This window comes from Camellia sinensis, chromosome 6, assembly GCF_055761805.1.
Source record: "Camellia sinensis isolate YWXY chromosome 6, ASM5576180v1, whole genome shotgun sequence".
NCBI lineage: Eukaryota > Viridiplantae > Streptophyta > Magnoliopsida > Ericales > Theaceae > Camellia > Camellia sinensis.
This window is the reverse complement of record NC_138966.1, coordinates 113,785,391-113,810,584: the sequence shown is the minus strand read 5'-3', so window position 1 is coordinate 113,810,584 and position 25,194 is coordinate 113,785,391. Positions and strand designations below refer to the sequence as shown.

The window sequence follows — 25,194 nt, the reverse complement described above, 5'->3', positions numbered from 1 at the left end:
GAATATAATAATAATAATAATGATAATAGATAAATGAATAAATCACAAGAAAATCCCATCATGCAGAATGGCTGGACGAACAAGAAATAATAACAACGGTAATGGTGATGGAGTGCCTGATGGCGATGTTGCTCGAATTATACGCGTGATTGCTGATAGGGTAGGCAATATACCACCCCAAAACCAAGATCAAAACAAATCGGAGATGATAGCAAAATTTGAAAAGCTACGTCCCGACAAATTCCTTGGTGGATCAAACCCCCATGAAGCTGAAGCTTGGTTAAGACAAATTAAGAAGTTGCTAGATACTTCCGACATCCGAAATGAACAAGATAGAATGACCATGGCTTCATTTCAAATGGAAGGGGAAGCAGATCATTGGTGGGAAATGATCAAAAGTACTCGACAAGTAGAGACATTAACTTGGAGACAGTTCGAAGACCTGTTCATGGAAAAGTATTTTCCTAACTTGCTAAGACAAGAAATGATTCAAGAGTTCCTTCAACTGAAACAAGGAAAAATGTCAATCGCTCAATATGCGAACCGTTTTGAAGCTCTTTCACGGTATGCTTCAGCCATAGTAGCAAATGAAGAGGATAAGGTTAGGCGATTTGAATGGGGCTTGGACACAGACATTAAAGGAAGATTGATCGCAGTGCAACTCTCCACCTATGCCCAGATGGTGGATCGAGCTTTAATTGTGGAACGAGAGTTAGCAGATTCCGAACACATTCGAAATCAGCGATCAAGGAACAACAACCAACCACGCGGAGGAGGCCCAGTCCGCAACACCAGAAACCATCTTGTGCCAGCACCCTATTGTAGACGCGCCCGCGGAGGGGGGGACTTTGCTACTACAGTTCGGACTCGCGATTTTTGTTGTCGCGGTTCTTAATCTGAACCAAAGAGTCCAAATCTGGCAAATCGTTTTGAGAAACAGATTTTTGAAAAGAAGTGCCAAACATGGACTGCTTTGCCAGATACAGAGTCGCCACCTAAATATTTTTTAATGGGGAAATTTAGGAAACCCCGACTCGGTGCCGAAGGCCACATGTCCGTCATCACCGGAGTTGTCTCGGCTCGGGAGCTTGGGTACGATCGGGGAAGGTCAGCTATGAGCACCCCCTTTCGCCCGGTCCGAAGACCGGCCTCTATTAACCATGATATCCAATTTTGAAAACGTTACGTGTTCTTAAACCAATTATTAGCCTAGAATTACTATGTTATGCGCGCAGCAAACAAGTATAGACTAGATTGCCTAATTTGGAAGTAAGCATTGCATATTCGTTTGTTTTGGAAAATGTTTTGAATTTGCTACTCGCAAGTAGGCTAAAATGCGGATTTCAACGAGTTTTTCCAACTCAAACAATCCAACCTCCACCCACAGGCATTCAAAGCAATTTAACACATAAGCACTTAGCCGCATGGCAGGCATACTGTCATGGTAACACTCACACGCATGCGGGATGCTAAAGCATAAATACTTACATCGTACTCCGTGCCAAAACAGTAAACTAGTTAGCAAACATGCATGTCCTAGTTCATGTTAAAAATGACTAATGCATCACATGCAAAATGCAATCTAGGCAGGCTCGGCTAGCCCTAAACATGGCATGTGAAAATGCACAATTATCACATATTCGGTTTAGAATTTTGAAGTACAAATGCAGTTAGCGTGATGTACCGAGCCTAATGTATGTAATACAAATGCATGGATGCACGCATGCATAGCATAAGGTATGCTAATTTCAAAAAATGCCCTAATCTACCATCATAAGCAGGTAAATAAAAGGGAAGAAAGAAATGGGGATTGGAAGACATACACACACTCACCCACACTTATTACATATTTACCCTCACTCAGAGGGTCCAAATGAATATTACAGTCCCAAAATAATAAACAAATAAAATTATTACAAAAAATTCTAATTAATTGAAAGAAAAGATGCAAAAGAAAGAAGAGGGTGGCCGCAGCCTCTGCCTCGGGATGCGCAGATGATGCATGCTCGGAACTTGACTCGCCCGAAAAACCCGTACCATACTCCTGCCACCTCTGTTTGTACTGCCTTGTCTCTCTGAAAATTACCAAAGTCCCGGAGCAGGTTCCTCACATGCTGCAGAGCACCACCGGCCAGACAGAATTCCCACCGGCACTTCACAATTTCCACCGGCATTTGTTGGATCCATCGGCACTCCAGAGATTGCCGGTCGGCACCAAATTCTGCCGGTCGGCAGAAACTTCCTGCAGAAGACAATTTGACAACAAACAGGGAACAGACAGTGCATGGCATGGGGTTTTCAGGTACATGTTAGCATGGTTATGCTTCCTATCATGTTTTGAACTCAAAGAAGCATGACCTTCGATCTTCGAGCCATCAATGGTGCATGGTGGCTCAAAGAGTCAAATATGCAACAAACAAAATGGGATCCGAAGCCTTATCAAGTTGGTGTCAAAGGCCCAGGTGACCGAGAATCAAGGTACATTACATCACTCGAAGTATGAATGTCCCTTGACCCTCATGTTTGGCTTGACACCCCAAGCCAAATGATGCAATGCATGTTATGCTCACAGGACTCAAGATGCAACATGATGCTAAATATGCAAGACATGCCAAATGTTATGCAACAAATATGACAAGTATGCAATGCTAGCATGCAAGATGCAAGTGTGATGCTAACATGGACCAATTCGGGAATGGGATTAGCATGCTACGAGGCTTAATGGAACAACCATACAACAAACATGAAGCAAGCATGCAATGGGGACCTTGAACCATAAAGGGACAGACCTTAGTCCACCCCAAAACAGCACCAAAAAATGCTCAAAATGATGGGCAACATCTCATGTTAACAAGCAAAGTTATGGTCCCAAGATCAAGGTACAAAAGGGAGACAACTTACCCCCACCAACATGACCTCCCATGGCATGATTAAGACAAGTAAAAACAGAATTTTGCAGACCAAGATAGGACTCTAAACCTTCCTAATATGGCAGCTAAGGTGACTCCCAAAAGGCATATACACCAAGGCTCATTCCTAGGCATAAGAGGGTACACCCTCAAGGCATAAAAGAGGTCATGCATGCACACATACAAACATGATTCTTGGACTAAAAAATGTGGTCCTAAATGATGTTAAGTCATGAGGGTGATCACAACCATGCATGCTAGAGGTCAAAATGCTCAAAGCTTTCAAGCCAAAATACATAGCACCTATGACAAACATGCCAAGCATGACCAAATGGATAACCAACAGACTTTAAGCATGGAAAAACAATCCTAAAAGCTTCATGGAACTAAGCCAACACACACAAGAATCATGGCCTAATCATGAGATACACTTCTAAGCAAAATGGAGCAATACAAAGCAAGTATTACAAGCATACAAGGAGGCACAAATCCGGCCAAAAACAGAGATCCCACACGACCTAAAAACACCCAAAAAGTTCTGAAATGAAGCGAAAACCAAGCAAGCATGCATGTCACCCTTTTGGGCCATAACTCAAGGAAACAAGACCATAAAGGGAGAGGGGTGTCCCTCCCCTATGCAAGACTTCAAACCGACTTTTTTAACACTAAAAATACACTGATTTTCAGTGGTGAAGAGATCAAAATACAAAGATGACCAAAGCTTAACCAAAGAGGCAACAAAAGTGACCAAACAAGGCCTAATAGAGTGAGTTTACACTCAAACCACAAAATGACCTTAATGAAAGTTCTAAAGCATGAAAATATAAGCCTTTTTCATGTTATACACAAAAGCTAAAACAGCAAGCAAGATAGGTAGAAAACTATTGCAAGTTTGGGGAATAAAAAACAAGATGCTCACCCTTGAAGAACCTTTGAAGAACAAATGGTCCAGCCCTCTTCTTTTGATCAAAACCAGTCCAAAAACTCAAGAAACAACCCCCCAAGTTCCTCAATCTCAGAATAAGGTGTAATAGTGTGTGTAATGGTGCAAAAGTAAGGTAAAAACCACCTTTAGGCCAAGGAAACACACACAAAGGAGGGGAGAGAGGGAGATATAGAGATAATATGTATCTATATCTCTAAGCTCTGGTTTTTGGTTGCCAAAGTCTAACCTAGATCCAAGAGGAAAGCCCCTCTCTTATAGGACTCCCTCTTGCAAAGCTTATACAACAAGCTTGGCTAGAGGGAGATCCCTCCATACACGTGTATGGAGGGGTGAAGAGTTGGTGCCAGCTATCACAGCTGGCACAAAATATCTCCATAAAGTGGATGAACAGTGGTCGGCTGCCCAAAAATGTCATTTCGACAAAAAACAGTGCCGACCGGCAACAAAATATGCCGACCGGCAATAAAATGTGCCGACCGGCAAACAAAAGTGCCGATGGCAGCAAAAACCAGCCGGTGGCCTCTAGCCACTGCCGGTGGTGTGTGGGGATGTCTCACAAGGCATTCCCTGCCCCTCCAAGGCAAAACATGAGTGTTTGGTGCAAAACCAGACACTAAACGGTCAAGTTCGGAGATCCTGAGGCAGGGCACGCGAGCCGAGACCTCCGGGAACTCCAAATGAACACAAACATGGAAGATCACCGTGTGTTCAAACGGTGACGTCCAAGTCTTGAGGACGGTCAAAAAATGGGGTGTCTACAGTTGCCCCTCTTTGACAGAACTCGAAAGTCATAATAATGACGGGAGTGAATGTCAAAGCCCAGAGACGACCCATTTTTGACAAGGCCGAAGACTTAGACAAACATGCAAGACAATCAAGATATGCGCCCGAAGGCAGGGGCAAAATGCAAGACAATGCATAGAGCCGAGCATAACCTATGATCATGCAAAGAAAGCTGTAACGAAGCAAACATGCGACAGTTTTAAGCTAGCATACACCAAACTACGCTACAATGTAGAAAGGATGTACGAGAATTATGCAATTCTCAATACGTCTCACTCGGAGGATACAATACCTGTGCGGCTCGTCTGGTTGCACCAGCCTCAAATGAACCGTACATACAATATCGTGCCTGAAAAGAAAACAAACTTAACAGGTACCATATCGTTAGCAATATGCAAAGTAGTGTACTCGAAACGCGTGACAGCGCAAAGTAAGTAGGGAGTATAATAATGCTGTGGAAATACGAACATGTAAGTGAAGCATGCGGTCTACGCTGGTAATGTAATTAACATGCGGTCTATGCAAGTAAGGAAATGATTAGTATGCGGTCTACGCAAGCAAAACATGCGGTCTACGCAGGTATTGAAATTAAATATGCGGTCTACGCAATCAAAACATGCGGTCTACGCGGGTAATGAATTTGATAAATCATGCGGTCTACGCAAGCAAGACATGCGGTCTACGCAGGTATTGAAATTAAACATGCGGTCTACGCAATCAAAACATGCGGTCTACGCAGGTAATGAAATTAAACATGCGGTCTACGCAGTCAAAACATGCAGTCTACGCAGGTATTGAAATTAAACATGCGGTCTACGCAATCAAAACATGCGGTCTACGCAGGTAATGAAATTAAACATGCGGTCTACGCAATCAAAACATGCGGTCTACGCAGGTATTGAAATTAAACATGCGGTCTACGCAATCAAAACATGCGGTCTACGCAGGTAATAAAATTAAACATGCGGTCTACGCAATCAAAACATGCGGTCTACGCAGGTATTGAAATTAAACATGCGGTCTACGCAATCAAAACATGCGGTCTACGCAGGTAATGAAATTAAACATGCGGTCTACGCAATCAAAACATGCAGTCTACGCAGGTAATGAAATTAAACATGCGGTCTACGCAATCAAAACATGCGGTCTACGCAGGTATTGAAATTAAACATGCGGTCTACGCAATCAAAACATGCGGTCTATGCAGGTAATGAAATTAAACATGCGGTCTACGCAATCAAAACATGCGGTCTACGCAGGTAATGAAATTAAACATGCGGTCTACGCAGGTATTGAAATTAAACATGCGGTCTACGCAATCAAAACATGCGGTCTACGCAATCAAAACATGCGGTCTACGCAGGTAATGAAATTAATAAACATGCAGTCTACGCAATCAAAACATGCGGTCTACGCAGGTATTGAAATTAAACATGCGGTCTACGCAAGTAAAGAAAGGATTACAAACATGCGGTCTACGCAGGTAATGTAATTAACATGCGGTCTACGCAAGTAAAGAAAGGATGTACCATTACATAGCATAATTGAAACAATTTGTGGAGTTCACAAAGCATGAAAAGGATATGGGGCGGGGCATTCTTCGCATGCATCGAGCGTTGTTCGCAGAAACTGTGGCCTGAGGTCAACTCGAAGGTTCACGTTTCAAAGGTGTGCTTTCCCGTATTGTGAAGGCGTCCAACGACGTGGTTGACCCGAACAAAGATGCGGAAGGTGCGTTAACTGCAAAGGGGAGTTTTACTGGTATCAATTCTGATACTTTGCTACCTTGTCACTCTGCGCTTTACTTTCCTTTTTTACTAGTAATTTAAGCACATTGCACTGCCTCGGGTAGGTTTTATTCTTTTTCAAAGTTACACATTTTGCAAAACACGTGATGGGAATGAAACAATCCATTTTGTTCAAAAGATGTTGCATTTGTGGATTTCTTATGCATCGCATCGCAAGGTATCACACCACAATGTGAACGAAATTGAACTCATTTTGGAAATGTGCAATCGTAATAATCAGGTAGTGAACCGACTTACAACTCGATAAGCAAAACAAAGACACGATGCAACCAAACAAGTGTGAGTACAACTCGATAAACAAATCAAGAGCTCAAAGAGAGCGAAATACAACTCAATAAGCAAATGTTCAAAAACTCGACAAGCCGACAGGCGTGGCTCCGCAAGAATCGACCGCCGAGGAGGGGTTGGAGGTGGTGAAATTCCCCGATGCCTAGCATAAACAGCTTAGGAAACCAGAAGGAAGCCCATCGGCTTGGGGGGAGAGACCATCGGCTACAAAGAATGGCTACCGGCCATAAAATTGCCTTGTCGGCAAATTATTATGGCCGGTCGGCAAACAGTTTGGCCGGCCGGCACTAAATGAGGGGATCAGCAGATTGTTGACACATGTCCCCCACTCAACCTTATCTCCTACAAAAGGTCCCAACTTTGTAGTTTTTCTCATTTTCACACTGATTTGCTCTAATGGAAGAGTTTCTTGCTCAAAATCTCACAGCTTGGATTGCTAGTTTGGATGGCTCGGAAAAAGTGAATTTCCGGGGTTTTGGCATAAATGCACTATTCACTCTGGGTCGCACCCCCTTGCACTTCCCGTTTCTTCATGCCGCGGCAAGGTTTTGGAATCCGGTGACACATGTCTTTAGCTTCGCCGGGCAAGAGATATGTCCTACCTTTGAAGATTTCCGAGCTTTAATGGAGTCTGAGCGCGACGAGGAGCTCCTGCCTCAACTTAATTTTGGTCATGCCCAATCCTTAGGGCGCATGTGTGGACTCAGCATGAGCGATGCTCGGTCTCTGATTTGTAACGGGATGTTGGACATTCCGAGTTTGGCCAATCGATTTTCTGATGCTGGTGATCGCAACAACCATCACTGGCAAGGCTTCCGGCGACATGCCCTCTGTTTGTGCATGCTATCCCATTTTCTATTTGTCTCGGGCTCTAGAGGGGCTAGTGTCCGGTTGATTGAGGTTGCCCAAGGCTTGAGAGAGGGCAAGAGTTGTATTGCCATGGCTCTGGCCGAGACGTTAATGGGCTTAGACGCCTTTTATCGCCATGAGACGACCAGATTAGCAGGAAGTCCACTACTACTACAGGTAATGTTTCCCACCCAATCTCGCATTCATGTATTGCTCACATCACTCGGCCCTCAAGCTCGGTCTCTTCTCACAAAAACCCCATTCTCACTCTTCTCTCCTCGTACATCTCTCTATTCTTTACTCTCTCATTTTTTCAATCCATCCCTAGGTATGGTTAATGGACAAACTGCAGGTTGTGGACTCCTGCCCAGCATATTCAACTCGCGGCTACTTCTTCCGGCATCGTCTAGTCAATGCCTTGGATGAGGAATGGTGGTTCGCTTGGATGTGCCACTTGTCCGCAGACCGTATTGCTTGGCGGTGCCCTTGGCTGAACCTTCCGGCGATGAGTTATAACATGCCTCGGCAGACTGGGATTCAACTGGTTGGTCTCACTCACTGTGTATTCTATTTCCCATTTCGGATTCGACGTCAATTTGGCCATGATCAGACCTGCCCGCCAGAGGGGATATAGTATCCTGCTGCATTCCCAGCCCGGGGCGCACAGCTTGCTTGGCAGGCCACCGCGTGGAGGGTGAGAGAACTCCTGGCCCCGCTCTTACTTTCAGCTGCACTTTGTCTGACGAGTGCATAGATTGGCTCAATGAAGAAGCACAGATCGGGCCCAGCTTGGCATCAGAGGCTTCGACCAGCTCTGGGAGGGGGCGCAGGAACACCTGACTTGACTATGCCCCAGATTTATTGCTTTATTAGTACTTTCAAGTTTTCTTTATGAATGTAATAAAAAAGCAACTTCAATTGTATGCAAGAGCAGGAGAACTCTGTTTTGAAATCAATGAAATTGAAAGTTGTGGTACTGAAAATTTTCCGTTTGGTCCAAAGATGGTCGAAGTTGTAAAAAGATTATTTGAACAAAGTCAGCTTTTATTAAAACTTCTCAAAAACATTTTTGATGTGGATCAGAACTGGACACGCCTGAGATTTGTCACTGAGATGCACAACCCCAGATCCCCGCAACTGGAAAGTTGCCCTAGTCTGAAGAGCGCCGCAACACTGCATAGCAACGGAAAGTTGCCCCTAGTCTGAGTGGCACTGCACCGGAGATTCCAACGAATGCTGATGAACAAAGATGACTGAGATGATCAAATGGACAAAGTTGATCGGGGAAGTGTTATAGCTGAACTTCAGGATGAAGCTGCCTACGTATCCCAAACATGGGAATCAAGCCTCACGTAGTTCCGGCTTAGGTTCGCTCGAGTATTTTCACTCTCCTTTTGCGCTCTAACTTTTGCCAAGGCCGCCCTTTGCGGGTTTTCAACCTTGCGAGCTCAGTTTTTATATTTTCTAATTTTTTTGTGCTCTAACTTTTGCCTAGGTCGCCCTTTCGGGTTTTCGGCCTAGCGAGCCTCTCAAGGATAGTATTTCTTCAACTTGTCCATGTTGATCAGTTGAGAGAATTCTAAGCCATCTAAGTCCATCAGAACCACAGCTCCGCCTGACCAGATAGCTTTGATGATGTAGGGACCAGTCCAATTGGGTCTGAACTTGCCCCTCGGGTCGTGGATGGGTGCTCGGTTGTCTTTGAGTACCAAATCCCCTTCCTTTAGATTTCTGGACTTAACCTTCTTGTTAAAAGCCCGAGCAATCCTGCGCTGATAACTCTGAACGTGATATAGTGCTTTCAGCCTTCTTTCGTCAAAGAGCATAAGTTTCTCGAACCTGCTCTGCTGCCAATCTGCCTCAGCTATCTGCCTCAGCTATCTGACACTCAGCCAATACCCGTAACGACGGAACTTCAATTTCAATAGGTAGAACAGCCTCCATTCCATAAACTAACGAATACGGAGTTGCTCCGGTAAAAGTTCTAATTGAAGTCCTGTAGCCCCACAGAGCAAACGGTAACTTATCTGGCCAATCTCGGTAGGTCTCCACCATTTTTCGCAGTATATGCTTGATGTTCTTGTTGGCGGCCTCAACTGCTCCGTTGGTTTGCGGCCGGTACGTAGATGACTTATGAAAAGCCACGTTATACTTTTCCAACAAGTCGACCACTTCTTTCTTAAAGTGGGATCCATTATCCGAGATGATCTCATTTGGCACCCCGTAGCGACAAATGATGTTGTTTCTAATGAACTTGGCGACGTACGATGCCTTCAACACCGCGTATGATTGGGCCTCAACCCACTTTGTGAAATAATCTATCGCTACGAGGATATACTCATGTCCGTTCGACCCCTTCGGGGTAACAGCTCCGATCACATCAATCCCCCACACAGAAAATGGCCACGGGGACGTCATGTTGTAAAGCTTGGATGGTGGGATGTTCATATGGTTTGCATGGATCTGGCATTTGTGGCATCGCCGAACAAAGCCGATACAATCCTTCTCTATGGTCGACCAGTAGTAACCCTGCCTGAGGATCTTTCTGGCCAACATTACTCCATTCATGTGCGCACCGCACTCCCCTCCATGAATAGCCTCCATTAGGCGCTTCGACTCTTCAGCCTCTACACAGAGCTTATGCATTCCCAGATGATCCCTTTTGTACAGTTTACCCCCGCAGATGATGAACTGAACAACCATTCTTCTGATCGCCCTCTTATCCTTGGCATTTGCCCCTAGTGGATACGTCTCCTTTTCCAAGAAGTTCCAAATATCGTAATACCAGGGGTTGTCGTCTTGGGCCTCATCTATAGCGGAAATTGACTCGTATGCTGGCGCAAACTTCTGATCAATGATGACTGGACGCATCCAGACTCCAGACGGGATGTTTATCATGGAAGATAGAGTTGCTAGTGAATCTGCGAACCTGTTGTCCTCTCTTACGAGGTGGGTGAATTTTAGCTTCTCGAACCGAGGAATTAACAAATCCAAGGTTTGGTGGTAAATTATCATCCTTTCCTCCTTGACCTTCCAGTCTCCTTTTGCTTGAGACACAACAAGATTCGAGTCTCCAATGACGTCCAATCGTCTTACCCCTAGTTCTAGGGCTGCTTCCAGACCAGCAATACATGCTTCATACTCTGCTTCATTGTTCGAGACTCTGAACTGGAGCTTGAATGCTAAAGGGATACGGGAATCGTCAAGCGCTATCAGCAACACCCCTATCCCATACCCATACTGGTTTGACGCTCCGTCAAAGTACATCGTCCAAGTTTCATCCTCGATGTGCAGAATGGCTTCATCTGGGAATAGGTACTCAACCGATTCATCCCCCTCAACCGGGTGGTCGACAAGGAACTCCGCTACCGCTCTTCCTTTCACTGACTTGCGTGTTACATACTTCAAGTCAAATTCGGAAAGCAATAGCAACCAACGAGCTAGCCTACCCGTAAGTGCTGGTTTCTCGAAGAGATATTTGATGGGATCCAAACGTGAAACCAACATTACAGAGTGAGCTAACAGGTAGTGTCGCAGCTTCCTGGTAGCCCATACCAAGGCCAAACAAGCCTTCTCCAGTGGTGTGTAGCGGGTCTCGTAATCCAGCATCTTCTTGCTCAGATAGTAGATGGCCCTTTCCACTCTGTCTTTTGACTCTTGCGCGAGTATGCAGCCCATGGTGGTCTCAGTTACTGAAAGATACAATATCAACGGTCTCCCCGGCTCTAGCAGTGACAACACGGGCGGGTTCTGTAGATACTCTTTGATCTGTTCAAAAGCTGCTTGACATCGGCCGTCCCATTGGAATTTCTTTCCTTTCTTCAGGAGACCAAAAAGTGGTTCACAAGTCAAGGTTAATTTAGAGATAAACCGTCTTATGAATTGCACTTTACCTAGAAAGCCTCGCACCTCCTTTTCAGTCCTTGGTGGCGGCATTTCTAAGATGGCCTTGATTTTGGAAGGGTCGACCTCGATGCCCCTTTGTGTAATCAGAAACCCTAGCATCTTCCCTGCTGTAACACCAAAAGTACACTTCTGGGGATTCAACCGCAACCGAAACTCTCTGATCCTTTGGAAGAATTTTTGTAAGGCGGTGTAGTGGCCTTCTCTTTCTTTGGACTTGACAATCATGTCGTCCACATACACCTCGACCTCTTTATGGATCATATCATGCAATATTGTAGTTGCTGCCCGTTGATAGGTAGCTCCAGCGTTTTTCAGCCCAAATGGCATCACTCTATAACAATATGTACCCCACGGGGTAGTGAATGCAGTCTTCTCCCGGTCTTCGGGTGCCATTACTATCTGATTATAGCCTGAGAAGCCATCCATAAATGAAAGCAAGGCGTGTCCTGCCGTGAAATCTACCAATTCATCAATGTGCGGCAAGGGAAAGTCGTCCTTCGGACTGGCCCTGTTCAAATCTCTGAAGTCTACACAGACCCGAATTCTGCCGTCCTTCTTCGGCACCGGAACAATGTTGGCCAACCAAGTCGGGTACTCAGACACCAGCAGGAAGCCTGCATCAATTTGCTTGGTGACCTCTTCCTTGATCTTAAGGGCCCAATCAGGGCGGATCCTTCTGAGCTTCTGTTTGACAGGTCGGGCTTCGGGATCAAGAGGGATCCGGTGCTATACAATCTCAGGATCGATTCCAGGCATGTCTTCGTAGGACCACGCGAAAACATCTTTGAAATCTTTTAACAAAGCGACTAAGCGCTCGCGTTCCTCAGAAGACAACGTGGACCCGATCTGGACCAGCCGCGGGTCCTTCTCAGTACCAACATTCACAGTAGTGATTTCATCCATTAAAGGTTTAACAAATCTTTCCTGCTCTTGATCAATTAACCGTTGCAAAACCGGAGGAATTTCTTCCTCGTCGTTTTCATCAAAATTTTGAAAATCCTGATTTAAGCAATAAATCAAAGGCACAGAAAAATACTCCGAAACCACATCCACGTCGTTCTCATTAAATACTTCCGAGCAGTCGGATTCCTCTGTTACAACAGACTCAAAAGAAAATGAAAAAGACGACTTAGACAGGACTGTGGCATCCGGGTTATCACCCCCGGGAATACCGGACTCAGACTCAGTTGAGCTGGAACCTGATTCCGACGCACAAGATTCGGTAGAATCAGATTCCGGCTCACTACTTGACCCGGTGCTGCTTGATAAAAAGCCTTCTTCATATTGCCAGATGAGGGAAGGTGCGATGGACGCATCCAAAATAGCTGATGGTAGGCCTGCAGCCGCTTCATTCCTAATCACACATACCGAGGAGCTATCCCCCAAGCACCCCTGTTCGATCGGAGGATCTGAAAGCAGACATGCCAGCGCTGCCCCGATTTCATTTTCAGCGTCCTCAGACTGTACTTCCTTACTTTGCTCAGCCTCAGCCGATAGATCTGCCTGCCCTTCGGTGATGTCATCCTCAGGTAACTGTAAATCAAAGAAGGTCTCAAATCCCGGCACGCGCTTCTTCTCCGCGTTGAGCCACGGCTCTGGGAAGCCGCAGAACGGAAAGTCCTCCCCCTCCCGGACGAAGCGTCCGTTTAGGGTCCCTCGAATGGGCTGGTGCATTAAGTCGAAAGGCTTCCCCATCTGTTTCGCCCTGGCCCTTCCGGCCATTTCCTTTCCTTTCCTTACCCAATCCTCTTTGGTGGGTAGGTAGCCCAAACCAAAGGTATGGGGGTTATGTGGCACTTCGGCCGATGCTGCGGCACCTTTCCTGCCGCTCTTGCCCAATCCCATCCCGGGGATGTGCTGGAGTTTGTTCATGAGATAGACTGCTTGGGCACTGACATACACCCCTTCATTAGCTACCATGATGTTCTGTACGACCCAAGCCTCGGCCAAGGTAAAACCTGATATGAACACATCTTCCATACCGTGCTCGATTTCTAGAACAGGCGTAGATACCTCCGGTGGTGGATGAATTGATGAGTTTCCAAAAATAATGGCTACTCCCTTCCCATAGGTGTATTTCACCACTTGATGTAGGGTAGAGGAGACCGCCTTTACCTGATGCAGCCACGGCCGCCCCAAAAGCAAGTTGAACGTTGCAGGAACCTCCAAGACATGGAAATCTATCTCGTGCTGTCCCGGCCCAACCTTTGTTTGAATCTTAACTGTCCCCATCACTTCCCGGCTTGTGTTGTCATACGCCCGAATCACTTGGGCCGTTGGCACAAAATCCGCGACTTTCAAACCAATCGCATAAGCTGTCCTTGCCGGGCAGACGTTGATGGCGGACCCCGTGTCGACAAGCACCACAGGTATCCATTTATCTCTGCACTCGACAGAGATGTAGAGCGGCTTGTTATGGTTCGCACCCTCGGGTGGCAGTTATTTGTCAGAAAAACTCAATGCTGGGGAACTTCCTCCCGAAAAGACTAAGCCCACCAGCTGTTCGGGCGTGGTATCTATGGAAAGCTTGGCCTTGTCCATGGCTGAAAGGATAGCCTGCCTATGTACTCGAGAAGCCATAAGCAGTCCCCAGATGGAGATGTCTGCTTGTGTCTTTTTCAATTGTCTCAATACGGCCTCGTCTTCGAGTTGCTTCTCCTTTTGTTTCTCTGCTTCCTTATCTTTTCCAGACGCCTCCGGTTGATCTAAGTGTGGAGGCCTGAAGTACCGTCCACTCCTGGTCATGTGATCGACCACGCCAATATACCAGGTATCATCTGGTTGGTTAACTTCCCAATCCTCGTCGGTGTGGGCAAGACATAGATCGTCGTCTTCCCACCACATACCATCTGCAGCTGACAGGCATCTGTCTGGTTCTGTCACAACTGTCCCGATACTTGCAGTACCTCTTATCCCTATGCTCGCAGCATTATCCATTTCTGTATTTATGGCAGTCTCAACCCCCACGTGACCTTTTGCCTTCCTGACCCTCTCAGAATCTTCGAATCTTTCCTGTTCTGACTGTGTCAACGTCGTAGATTGTTCAATGATCCCTGTATTCAAAATGCTCCATTCCTGAGCGAAATTCTCGACACCGGCGCTCTCCGGTGATGTATTCCGCTTTTCAACCACCCCGGCTGTTGTTGACATTCCTGCCCCTGCCGGGCCTTGTTCTGACTGGAACTCCCCTATTACATCTGGCTGATCGTCTAACCATCCCGTGGCCTCCGCCGATTCTTCATAATCGAACCAGTTGACGGTTGGGTCTTCTGGATCTTGATTACCGTAAAACTGGAACTTGGCAAGATCCTCTTTTACAGCTGTCAAATCATCCATTCCCCGTCCTGGGCTGTCCCCTTGGATTGCACACAGCTCTCCCCCGGCTGAAAATTCGACATCTGGCCTATTCTGGCCCACTGGTGAAATGTAGTCACTCGGACTGTAAGCGTTTCCAACATCATTCTCAGGCTCCACAGACTCTGGTTTGACAACCTCTTTCCTGTTTTCGATGGTCACCACCACTGGCTTGGGTTGGGTTATAGAGACGTCCATCATGCACAAATCGGTGCAATCAGGGAGGAGAACTTTCGGTTTAGGCAAGTAGGAGGGTGTGATATAGATACTAGGATCGTAGGATGCGACCCCAGTGTGGATGAAGTTGATTCTTTTGGGTGGTGGAACTTGGTTATGTGTGGGGAGAGGATTTGTAGTAACATTGGGTTTCTCAGGGGGGTAAAATCACCCCATTATCAATGAGATCTTGAATCTCATGACGTAAACGAAAGCATAGGTCGGTGTCGTGACCGTGCTGCTGGTGGAACGCACAATACTTGGCCGGATTGTGGGTGGCGGGCAGTCTTTCAGGTAAGGGCCGCGGCTCTAGGGGCTTCAGATGCCCTTTTCTGATCAAAACCCCCAAAGCTTTGGACAGGGGCATATAAAGTGGAGCGAAGGTTCTGGTGTTTCTGGGAGGGTATTTAGCTGTTTGTGAGTTGCTTCCGGACGCACCGGAGAATGGTGTGGCTGCCGTATTTCTTGGGGAAGGGTTAGTGGTGACCATACTCACTTCAGAAGTCCTGGTAGTTGTAGCGCCACTCGGGCCTGCATTAGTATTACGATTGAAATTTCTGCGGGGTTGCTCCCGGTCATTATCAATCCACCCTTGTCTTAGGGCGTCCTCGATCTGTACCCCCATTTCATGCAGATCAGCAAAGGTAGGGAAGGGGACTACGATCATCTTTTGCATTAACTTCGGCTGGAGATTGCGCACAATCATCTGAATCTGGTCTTTGTCTGTGGGTCTCAAGGTCATCATCGAAGCCTTAGCCCGCCATCTGGTTACAAATTCTGAGAAGCTTTCCTTGGGTTCTTGCCTTGTTGTCTCGAGATCCCGGGTCGTGATCTCGATTTGTGTGTTGTATGAGTACTGCAGGATGAAGGCTTCAGTCATCTCGTCCCAACTTCTCTTGACGTCATCCTCCAACTTGGCATACCATGCGGCCGCTACACCCGACAGGGTCCGGCCAAACAAAGACAACTTCTGCAATTTGGTGAGGCCCATTGGCCTTAGGACGTCTGAGAATAGTCGCAGGTGTACCATGGGATCCTCAGATCCGTCAAAACGATCAATTTGTGGCATCTTAAACCGATCTGGCAGCGTCACGGCTGTGTCGATGTATCCGTCTCCAATGTCCGAAATGGACTTCGCACCTTGAGATTTCTTGAACAACTTTTCAAGCTTGTGCATTTTCAATGCCATGGGGTCTACCTCGGACTCAAAGGGAGAATCCGATAGATTGATAGGGGTGGGTGCCTTGGATTGTTGGGGTGGAATCGGGGGGGGAGCTGGCCCTGTTGGGATGTCTGTATCTTCTTGGACATTCCGGGCGTTTGGTGTCTCTTCGGGTATTGGAACCCTTAATGGAGGAGGGACTTGCTGCGAAGGTGATGCCCCAGTTTGCTGTTGCAATCTCCCAATTAACTCCGCTTGCTGACTCATAACTGTGGCTTGTTGCCTGGCGAATTCTGCCTGTCGGACAGCATCCTGCTGCATCATTTTCATGCTTTCCTGAAGTTGGCGCACCATCCCCTCTAAGCTAGCCATACTGTTCTGCTCTGGTTGAATTACTGGTATGCGTTCCCTCTCTGTGGGCGAAACGGGATCCTGATCCCTACTGTACACAGGTGGGGTAGACGAAGCCCTCTGCACTGATTGTTGAACCGATGTCCTCTGCCTAGTTGCCTTCCGTTTAGTAACCGGGGGTAGAGAACGGTACACTGGTTGTCCTTCTATCAGATCCTCAGATCGATGGAGCCGGCGACCTCTGATCCAGAGTGCTTGGGGAATGTCTACCGGGTTAGACGCAATGATGCTAAACTACCTAGCAAAAAGATAAATAAAGCAATAAATAAACCAACAACTGGACAGCATAACGGCATGAAATAAACAAATAATATACAGTTGGATATTCAAAATACATAGTCGGTAAGCCGAACACACTGTTCCTCGATACTGATCCCTGTTCCCAAAATCTCTGTTCCCAAAACTGAACCTGATACCCGCAGATAACTGATTCATAAACTGATACTGATGCCCTCAGGCCTACTACTCAGTCCTGTAAACTGACATGCGCGTTCCTGTAGAATCACATTCTAAAAAAGAACATAGCAAGCAAAGAGAGCCAAAACACCCCTATGTTGGGGTAGGGTTTCCCTGTCCTATTTTGTCAGGAGCTAGGGTTTCACTATGCACACAGCAGTTTCAAACAACCTAACATCGGGTAAGCAACCTGTCCTAACTTCGAATGGTCACTATGGATCCGAGTATGCACTAGGTCGAATGGCCGAAAAGGGTGCCCCGGTAAACCGGGGTTTGTGTTCCCATGCTGTCAGAGCCCATAGCCGGTCAGCCTTATGGTCATGTCTTGACAAGACAAGCCTCCGGCAAACCGTTCAGGAATGACAAATGGCAAACACTGTGTTCCTAGGCGCACCAATGCACATGCAATGCAAAGAAACACATAAGTGTAATCAAAATAGGATATCACGAGTTCGAGTCAAGCTTCTCTAAAAATCCCCAGCGGAGTCGCCAGAAACTGTAGACGCGCCCGCAGAGGGGGGGACTTTGCTACTATAGTTCGGACTCGCGATTTTTGTTGTCGCGGTTCTTAATCTGAACCAAAGAGTCCAAATCCGGCAAATCGTTTTGAGAAACAGATTTTTGAAAAGAAGTGCCAAACATGGACTGCTTTGCCAGATACAGAGTCGCCACCTAAATATTTTTTAATGGGGAAATTTAGGAAACCCCGACTTGGTGCCGAAGGCCACATGTCCGTCATCACCGGAGTTGTCTCGGCTCGGGAGCTTGGGTACGATCGGGGAAGGTCAGCTATGAGCACCCCCTTTCGCCCGGTCCGAAGACCGGCCTCTATTAACCGTGATATCCAATTTTGAAAACGTTACGTGTTCTTAAACCAATTATTAGCCTAGAATTACTATGTTATGCGCGCAGCAAACAAGTATAGACTAGATTGCCTAATTTGGAAGTAAGCATTGCATATCCGTTTGTTTTGGAAAATGTTTTGAATTTGCTACTCGCAAGTAGGCTAAAATGCGGATTTCAACGAGTTTTTCCAACTCAAACAATCCAACCTCCACCCACAGGCATTCAAAGCAGTTTAACACATAAGCACTTAGCCGCATGGCAGGCATACTGTCATGGTAACACTCACACGCATGCGGGATGCTAAAGCATAAATACTTACATCGTACTCCGTGCCAAAACAGTAAACTAGTTAGCAAACATGCATGTCCTAGTTCATGTTAAAAATGGCTAATGCATCACATGCAAAATGCAATCTAGGTAGGCTCGGCTAGCCCTAAACATGGCATGTGAAAATGCACAATTATCACATATTCGGTTTAGAATTTTGAAGTACAAATGCAGTTAGCGTGATGTACCGAGCCTAATGTATGTAATACAAATGCATGGATGCACGCATGCATAGCATAAGGTATGCTAATTTCAAAAAATGCCCTAATCTACCATCATAAGCAGGTAAATAAAAGGGAAGAAAGAAATGGGGATTGGAAGACATATACACACTCACCCACACTTATTACATATTTACCCTCACTCAGAGGGTCCAAATGAATATTACAGTCCCAAAATAATAAACAAATAAAATTATTACAAAAAATTCTAATTAATTGAAAGAAAAGATGCAAAAGAAAAAAGAGGGTGGCCGCAGCCTCTGCCTCGGGATGCGCAGATGATGCATGCTCGGAACTTGACTCGCCCGAAAAACCCGTACCATACTCCTGCCACCTCTGTTTGTACTGCCTTGTCTCTCTGAAAATTACCAAAGTCCCGGAGCAGGTTCCTCACATGCTGCAGAGCACCACCGGCCAGACAGAATTCCCACCGGCACTTCACAATTTCCACCGGCATTTGTTGGATCCATCGGCACTCCAGAGATTGCCGGTCGGCACCAAATTCTGCCGGTCGGCAGAAACTTCCTGCAGAAGACAATTTGACAGCAAACAGGGAACAGACAGTGCATGGCATGGGGTTTTCAGGTACATGTTAGCATGGCTATGCTTCCTATCATGTTTTGAACTCAAAGAAGCATGACCTTCGATCTTCGAGCCATCAATGGTGCATGGTGGCTCAAAGAGTCAAATATGCAACAAACAAAATGGGATCCGAAGCCTTATCAAGTTGGTGTCAAAGGCCCAGGTGACCGAGAATCAAGGTACATTACATCACTCGAAGTATGAATGTCCCTTGACCCTCATGTTTGGCTTGACACCCCAAGCCAAATGATGCAATGCATGTTATGCTCACAGGACTCAAGATGCAACATGATGCTAAATATGCAAGACATGCCAAATGTTATGCAACAAATATGACAAGTATGCAATGCTAGCATGCAAGATGCAAGTGTGATGCTAACATGGACCAATTCGGGAATGGGATTAGCATGCTACGAGGCTTAATGGAACAACCATACAACAAACATGAAGCAAGCATGCAATGGGGACCTTGAACCATAAAGGGACAGACCTTAGTCCACCCCAAAACAGCACCAAAAAATGCTCAAAATGATGGGCAACATCTCATGTTAACAAGCAAAGTTATGGTCCCAAGATCAAGGTACAAAAGGGAGACAACTTACCCCCACCAACATGACCTCCCATGGCATGATTAAGACAAGTAAAAACAGAATTTTGCAGACCAAGATAGGACTCTAAACCTTCCTAATATGGCAGCTAAGGTGACTCCCAAAAGACATATACACCAAGGCTCATTCCTAGGCATAAGAGGGTACACCCTCAAGGCATAAAAGAGGTCATGCATGCACACATACAAACATGATTCTTGGACTAAAAAATGTGGTCCTAAATGATGTTAAGTCATGAGGGTGATCACAACCATGCATGCTAGAGGTCAAAATGCTCAAAGCTTTCAAGCCAAAATACATAGCACCTATGACAAACATGCCAAGCATGACCAAATGGATAACCAACAGACTTTAAGCATGGAAAAACAATCCTAAAAGCTTCATGGAACTAAGCCAACACACACAAGAATCATGGCCTAATCATGAGATACACTTCTAAGCAAAATGGAGCAATACAAAGCAAGTATTACAAGCATACAAGGAGGCACAAATCCGGCCAAAAACAGAGATCCCACACGACCTAAAAACACCCAAAAAGTTCTGAAATGAAGCGAAAACCAAGCAAGCATGCATGTCACCCTTTTGGGCCATAACTCAAGGAAACAAGACCATAAAGGGAGAGGGGTGTCCCTCCCCTATGCAAGACTTCAAACCGACTTTTTTAACACTAAAAATACACTGATTTTCAGTGGTGAAGAGATCAAAATACAAAGATGACCAAAGCTTAACCAAAGAGGCAACAAAAGTGACCAAACAAGGCCTAATAGAGTGAGTTTACACTCAAACCACAAAATGACCTTAATGAAAGTTCTAAAGCATGAAAATATAAGCCTTTTTCATGTTATACACAAGAGCTAAAACAGCAAGCAAGATAGGTAGAAAACTATTGCAAGTTTGGGGAATAAAAAACAAGATGCTCACCCTTGAAGAACCTTTGAAGAACAAATGGTCCAGCCCTCTTCTTTTGATCAAAACCAGTCCAAAAACTCAAGAAACAACCCCCCAAGTTCCTCAATCTCGGAATAAGGTGTAATAGTGTGTGTAATGGTGCAAAAGTAAGGTAAAAACCACCTTTAGGCCAAGGAAACACACACAAAGGAGGGGAGAGAGGGAGATATAGAGATAATATGTATCTATATCTCTAAGCTCTGGTTTTTGGTTGCCAAAGTCTAACCTAGATCCAAGAGGAAAGCCCCTCTCTTATAGGACTCCCTCTTGCAAAGCTTATACAACAAGCTTGGCTAGAGGGAGATCCCTCCATACACGTGTATGGAGGGGTGAAGAGTTGGTGCCAGCTATCACAGCTGGCACAAAATATCTTCATAAAGTGGATGAACAGTGGTCGGCTGCCCAAAAATGTCATTTCGACAAAAAACAGTGCCGACCGGCAACAAAATATGCCGACCGGCAATAAAATGTGCCGATCGGCAAACAAAAGTGCCGATGGCAGCAAAAACCAGCCGGTGGCCTCTAGCCACTGCCGGTGGTGTGTGGGGATGTCTCAAAAGGCATTCCCTGCCCCTCCAAGGCAAAACATGAGTGTTTGGTACAAAACCAGACACTAAACGGTCAAGTTCGGAGATCCTGAGGCAGGGCACGCGAGCCGAGACCTCCGGGAACTCCAAACGAACACAAACATGGAAGATCACCGTGTGTTCAAACGGTGACGTCCAAGTCTTGAGGACGGTCAAAGAATGGGGTGTCTACACCTATGCCGAAGGAATGTAACAGCAACAAAGGCAGAGTCGAGGAAACCAGCAAGGAGGAAACTTTGTAAGTGAGTGGAAAGGAAGATGTTTCGGATGTGGTCAATAGGGGCATCGTCGAAGTGAGTGTCCTCAAGGTGGGAAGTATTTTATGGATCAGCGAGGGGCACAACCATACAACAAATGCCAACCAGGGCAAGGTTCTAAGCCTACTCAACATGCCCAGACCAACAAAGGGCAGCCTCAAGCCTCTAAGAATGCAGGCCGACCAAGAACACAACCACAAGGAGCTGGAAATGGAAAGAAACCGGGAGAGACTAACCAACAGGCAGTGGGAAGAATGTATGCTCTCCAAGAAGAAGAAGATGTTGATAACCCATCAGTAATTCAAGGTATGTTAATCCTTATGAATTCTTGGGTTAAAGTATTGTTTGATTCTGGGGCTTCGCATTCTTTTATATCCACTGCATGTATGACAAGTTTGGGTTTAAAGCCAGAGGCGCTAGAGATAGCTATGAGTGTCGCTTCACCCTTAGGAGGTCAAACCCGAGTAAATCTAGTATGTAAATCTTGTGAGCTAGAAATCTCCGGTTCATATTTGATCTGTGATCTAAGAGTTATGGATATGTCTGATTTTGACATCATCCTAGGAATGGACTGGTTGTCAGTTCATCGAGCCATTATTGATTGTTACTGTAAGACAGTGACAGTATCCCCCCTTAACGGCACAAAAGTTCAATTTAAAGGAGATAGACAAGATTCTCTAATTCCAACGTGTCGCAAGTCGCGATGGCATGATCAACTAAACGGATGGTTAGTAAGCCTAGTTTTGGAAGACGAAAATCGAGAGGATCCAGGATTACCCCATGTGGTGTGCGAGTACGCTGACGTTTTCCCTGACGAATTGCCGGGATTACCCCCAAAACGAGACGTAGATTTCACGATTGAGTTTCAACCTGGGACTTCGCCGATTTCAATAGCACCACATCGTATGGCGCCAGCTGAACTTCGAGAATTGAAAGAACAGTTACAAGAACTGTTGAATAAAAAGTTCATCACACCAAGCACGTCCCCTTGGGGAGCGCTAGCATTATTTGCAAAGAAGAAGGACGGAACCATAAGATTGTGCATCGATTATCGACAACTAAATCGAGCCACCATTAAAAATCGATATCCCTTACCCAGAATTGATGACTTGTTCGATCAATTAAGAGGCTCAAAATGTTTTTCCAAAATTGACCTTAGGTCGGGATATCACCAACTTCGTGTCAGAGGAGAAGATATACCCAAAACTATGTTTCGAACCCGTTATGGCCACTATGAGTTTGTGGTAATGCCATTTGGTTTGACGAATGCGCCTGGGGTATTCATGAGTTTAATGAACAAAATTTTTACCCCCTATTTGGACCAATTTGTGGTAGTATTTATTAACGATATTTTGATATACTCACGATCAGAGGAAGACAACGAGCAACATCTGAGAACCGTTTTGCAAATTCTAAGAGAAAACCAATTGTATGCTAAAGCTAGCAAATGTGAATTTTGGCTGAAGGAAGTAAAGTTCTTAGGTCATGTTGTGTCTGAATCAGGGATATCAGTGGATCCTGCTAAAGTAGAAGCAGTAATGGGGTGGAAACAACCTAAGCATACGTTTGAGATTCGTAGTTTCTTGGGATTAGCAGGTTATTATAGGAGATTCATTCAAGATTTCTCCAAATTAGCCAAGCCGATGACACGCCTAACGCAAAAAGGAGTAAAGTTTGAATGGAACGAAGCGTGTGAGCAGTCATTTTAAGAACTCAAGAAGAGACTGACAAGCGCTCCAATATTAATCATACCCGAACGCGACGTTGGGTACACTGTTTACTGTGATGCCTCTAAAGAAGGGTTAGGTAGTGTGTTAATGCAAAACGGGAAGGTAGTGGCTTACGGATCAAGACAATTGAAGAATCATGAGAAAAATTATCCTACTCACGATCTGGAGTTGGCAGCTGTGGTCTATACACTTAAGACTTGGCGACATTACCTTTATGGCGAAAAATTTGAGATATTTACCGATCACAAAAGCTTGAAGTACTTGTTCACACAAAGAGATTTGAACATGAGGCAGAGACGCTGGATGGAGTACCTTGAAGATTACCAGTTTACCTTGTCTTATCATCCCGGAAAGGCTAATGTTGTAGCAGATGCACTAAGTCGAAAGACAAGGGAGATTGTAGCCAACATATCAATTAAAGAATGGGAAATGGTAAGCACTGTGAATGGGTTTAAGTTACAACCAGAGACTCAGAATGGGAAGGGTAGGTTGTTTACAATAGTTACAACACCCCAACTTCTTACCAAAGTGTTGGAAGCCCAAAGATTTGATCAGGAGACCAACTTCATCAAGGCCCGATTAGTGACCGAGGAATCTTCACCGGATTGGACACTCCATCAAGATGGTAGTTTAAGGTATTTAGGTAGAATTTTTGTGCCAAACATTGAACAATTAAGAGAGGAAGTACTTAAAGAATTTCACCATTCGATTTTTGCGGCTCATCCGAGAGGAAATAAGATGTACCAGGATCTTAAGCGACAGTATTGGTGGAGTGGAATGAAGAAGGATGTTGCTCAATTCGTATCTAAGTGTTTGACGTGTCCGCAAGTGAAGGCAGAACATCAAAGACCGGCAAGGAAACTCCAACCCTTACCAATACCTACGTGGAAATGGGAACACATAACAATGGACTTTGTAACGGGATTACCCCGGTCACCGCAAGGCCATGATGCCATTTGGGTGGTGGTTAACTAAGACGGCACATTTCCTACCAATAGGACCAGCAGGCACACTCGAATCTTTAAGTTGATTATTTATTCGAGAAATCATTAGATTGCACGGAGTACCAGTCTCAATAGTGTCAGATCGTGATTCTCGTTTTATGTTACAGTTCTGGCAAAGTCTGCAAAAGGCCTTGGGTACAGAGTTGTGTTTTAGTACAGGTTTTCACCCTCAAACTGACGGTCAATCAGAAAGAACAATTCAGACTTTAGAAGACATGCTTCGAGCTTGTGTGATGGACTTTAAAGGTAGTTGGGAGAAATATTTACCACTAGTCGAATTCTCTTACAATAACAGTTTTCAAGCAAGTATTGGTATGGCACCGTATGAAGCTTTGTACAGACGGCCTTGCCGATCACCAATATGTTGGACAGAAGTCGGAGAAGCACCTCTTTTAGGGCCAGAGTTAGTTCAAGAAACTACCGAGAAGGTGAAACTAATTAGGCAAAGGCTTGAGACCGCTCAGAGTAGGCAGAAAAGCTATGCAGATCAAAGGAGAAGACCTTTAGCATTTAAAGTTGGAGATCATGTGTTTCTGAAAATACAGCCTCGCCGAGGAGTTGTTCGTTTCGGAAAGAAGGGCAAGTTGTCACCTCGCTTCATAGGGCTTTTCGAAATTTTGGACAAAATAGGAGAAGTGGCGTACCGTTTGGCTATACCGCCTCAACTGGCTGGAGTACATAATGTTTTCCACGTCTCTATGCTACGGAAATACGAGCCACACCCTTCTCACATCATCAATTGGGAGGAAATTAATCTTGATGAAGACGTGACATTTGAAGAAAAGCCTGTCAAGATTTTAGATCGTCGCGAGAAGAAATTACGAGGCAAAACTATACCATTGGTTCGAGTTCTCTGGAGATATCGTGGGACGGAAGAGTCAACGTGGGAGCGGGAACATATGATACGTGTCAATTACCCTCAACTTTTCGAGTCTAAAGGTACGAATTAATTTTGAGGACGAAATTTTCTTTTAGGAGGGTAGATTGTGAAAACCC

General features: G+C 45.5%; 1 protein-coding gene across 1 annotated transcript; it reads left to right on the top strand.

Annotated features, from left to right (window-relative positions):
• The first annotated feature begins 67 nt into the window (after nucleotides 1-67).
• Nucleotides 68-24,169, top strand: LOC145793508 (uncharacterized). Its single transcript, XM_082876352.1, has 3 exons — nucleotides 68-781; nucleotides 21,488-22,999; nucleotides 23,489-24,169. The coding sequence occupies exons 1-3, from the start codon at nucleotides 68-70 to the stop codon at nucleotides 24,167-24,169; spliced, it is 2,907 nt and encodes a 968-aa protein (XP_082732478.1).
• The last annotated feature ends 1,025 nt before the right edge of the window (nucleotides 24,170-25,194 follow it).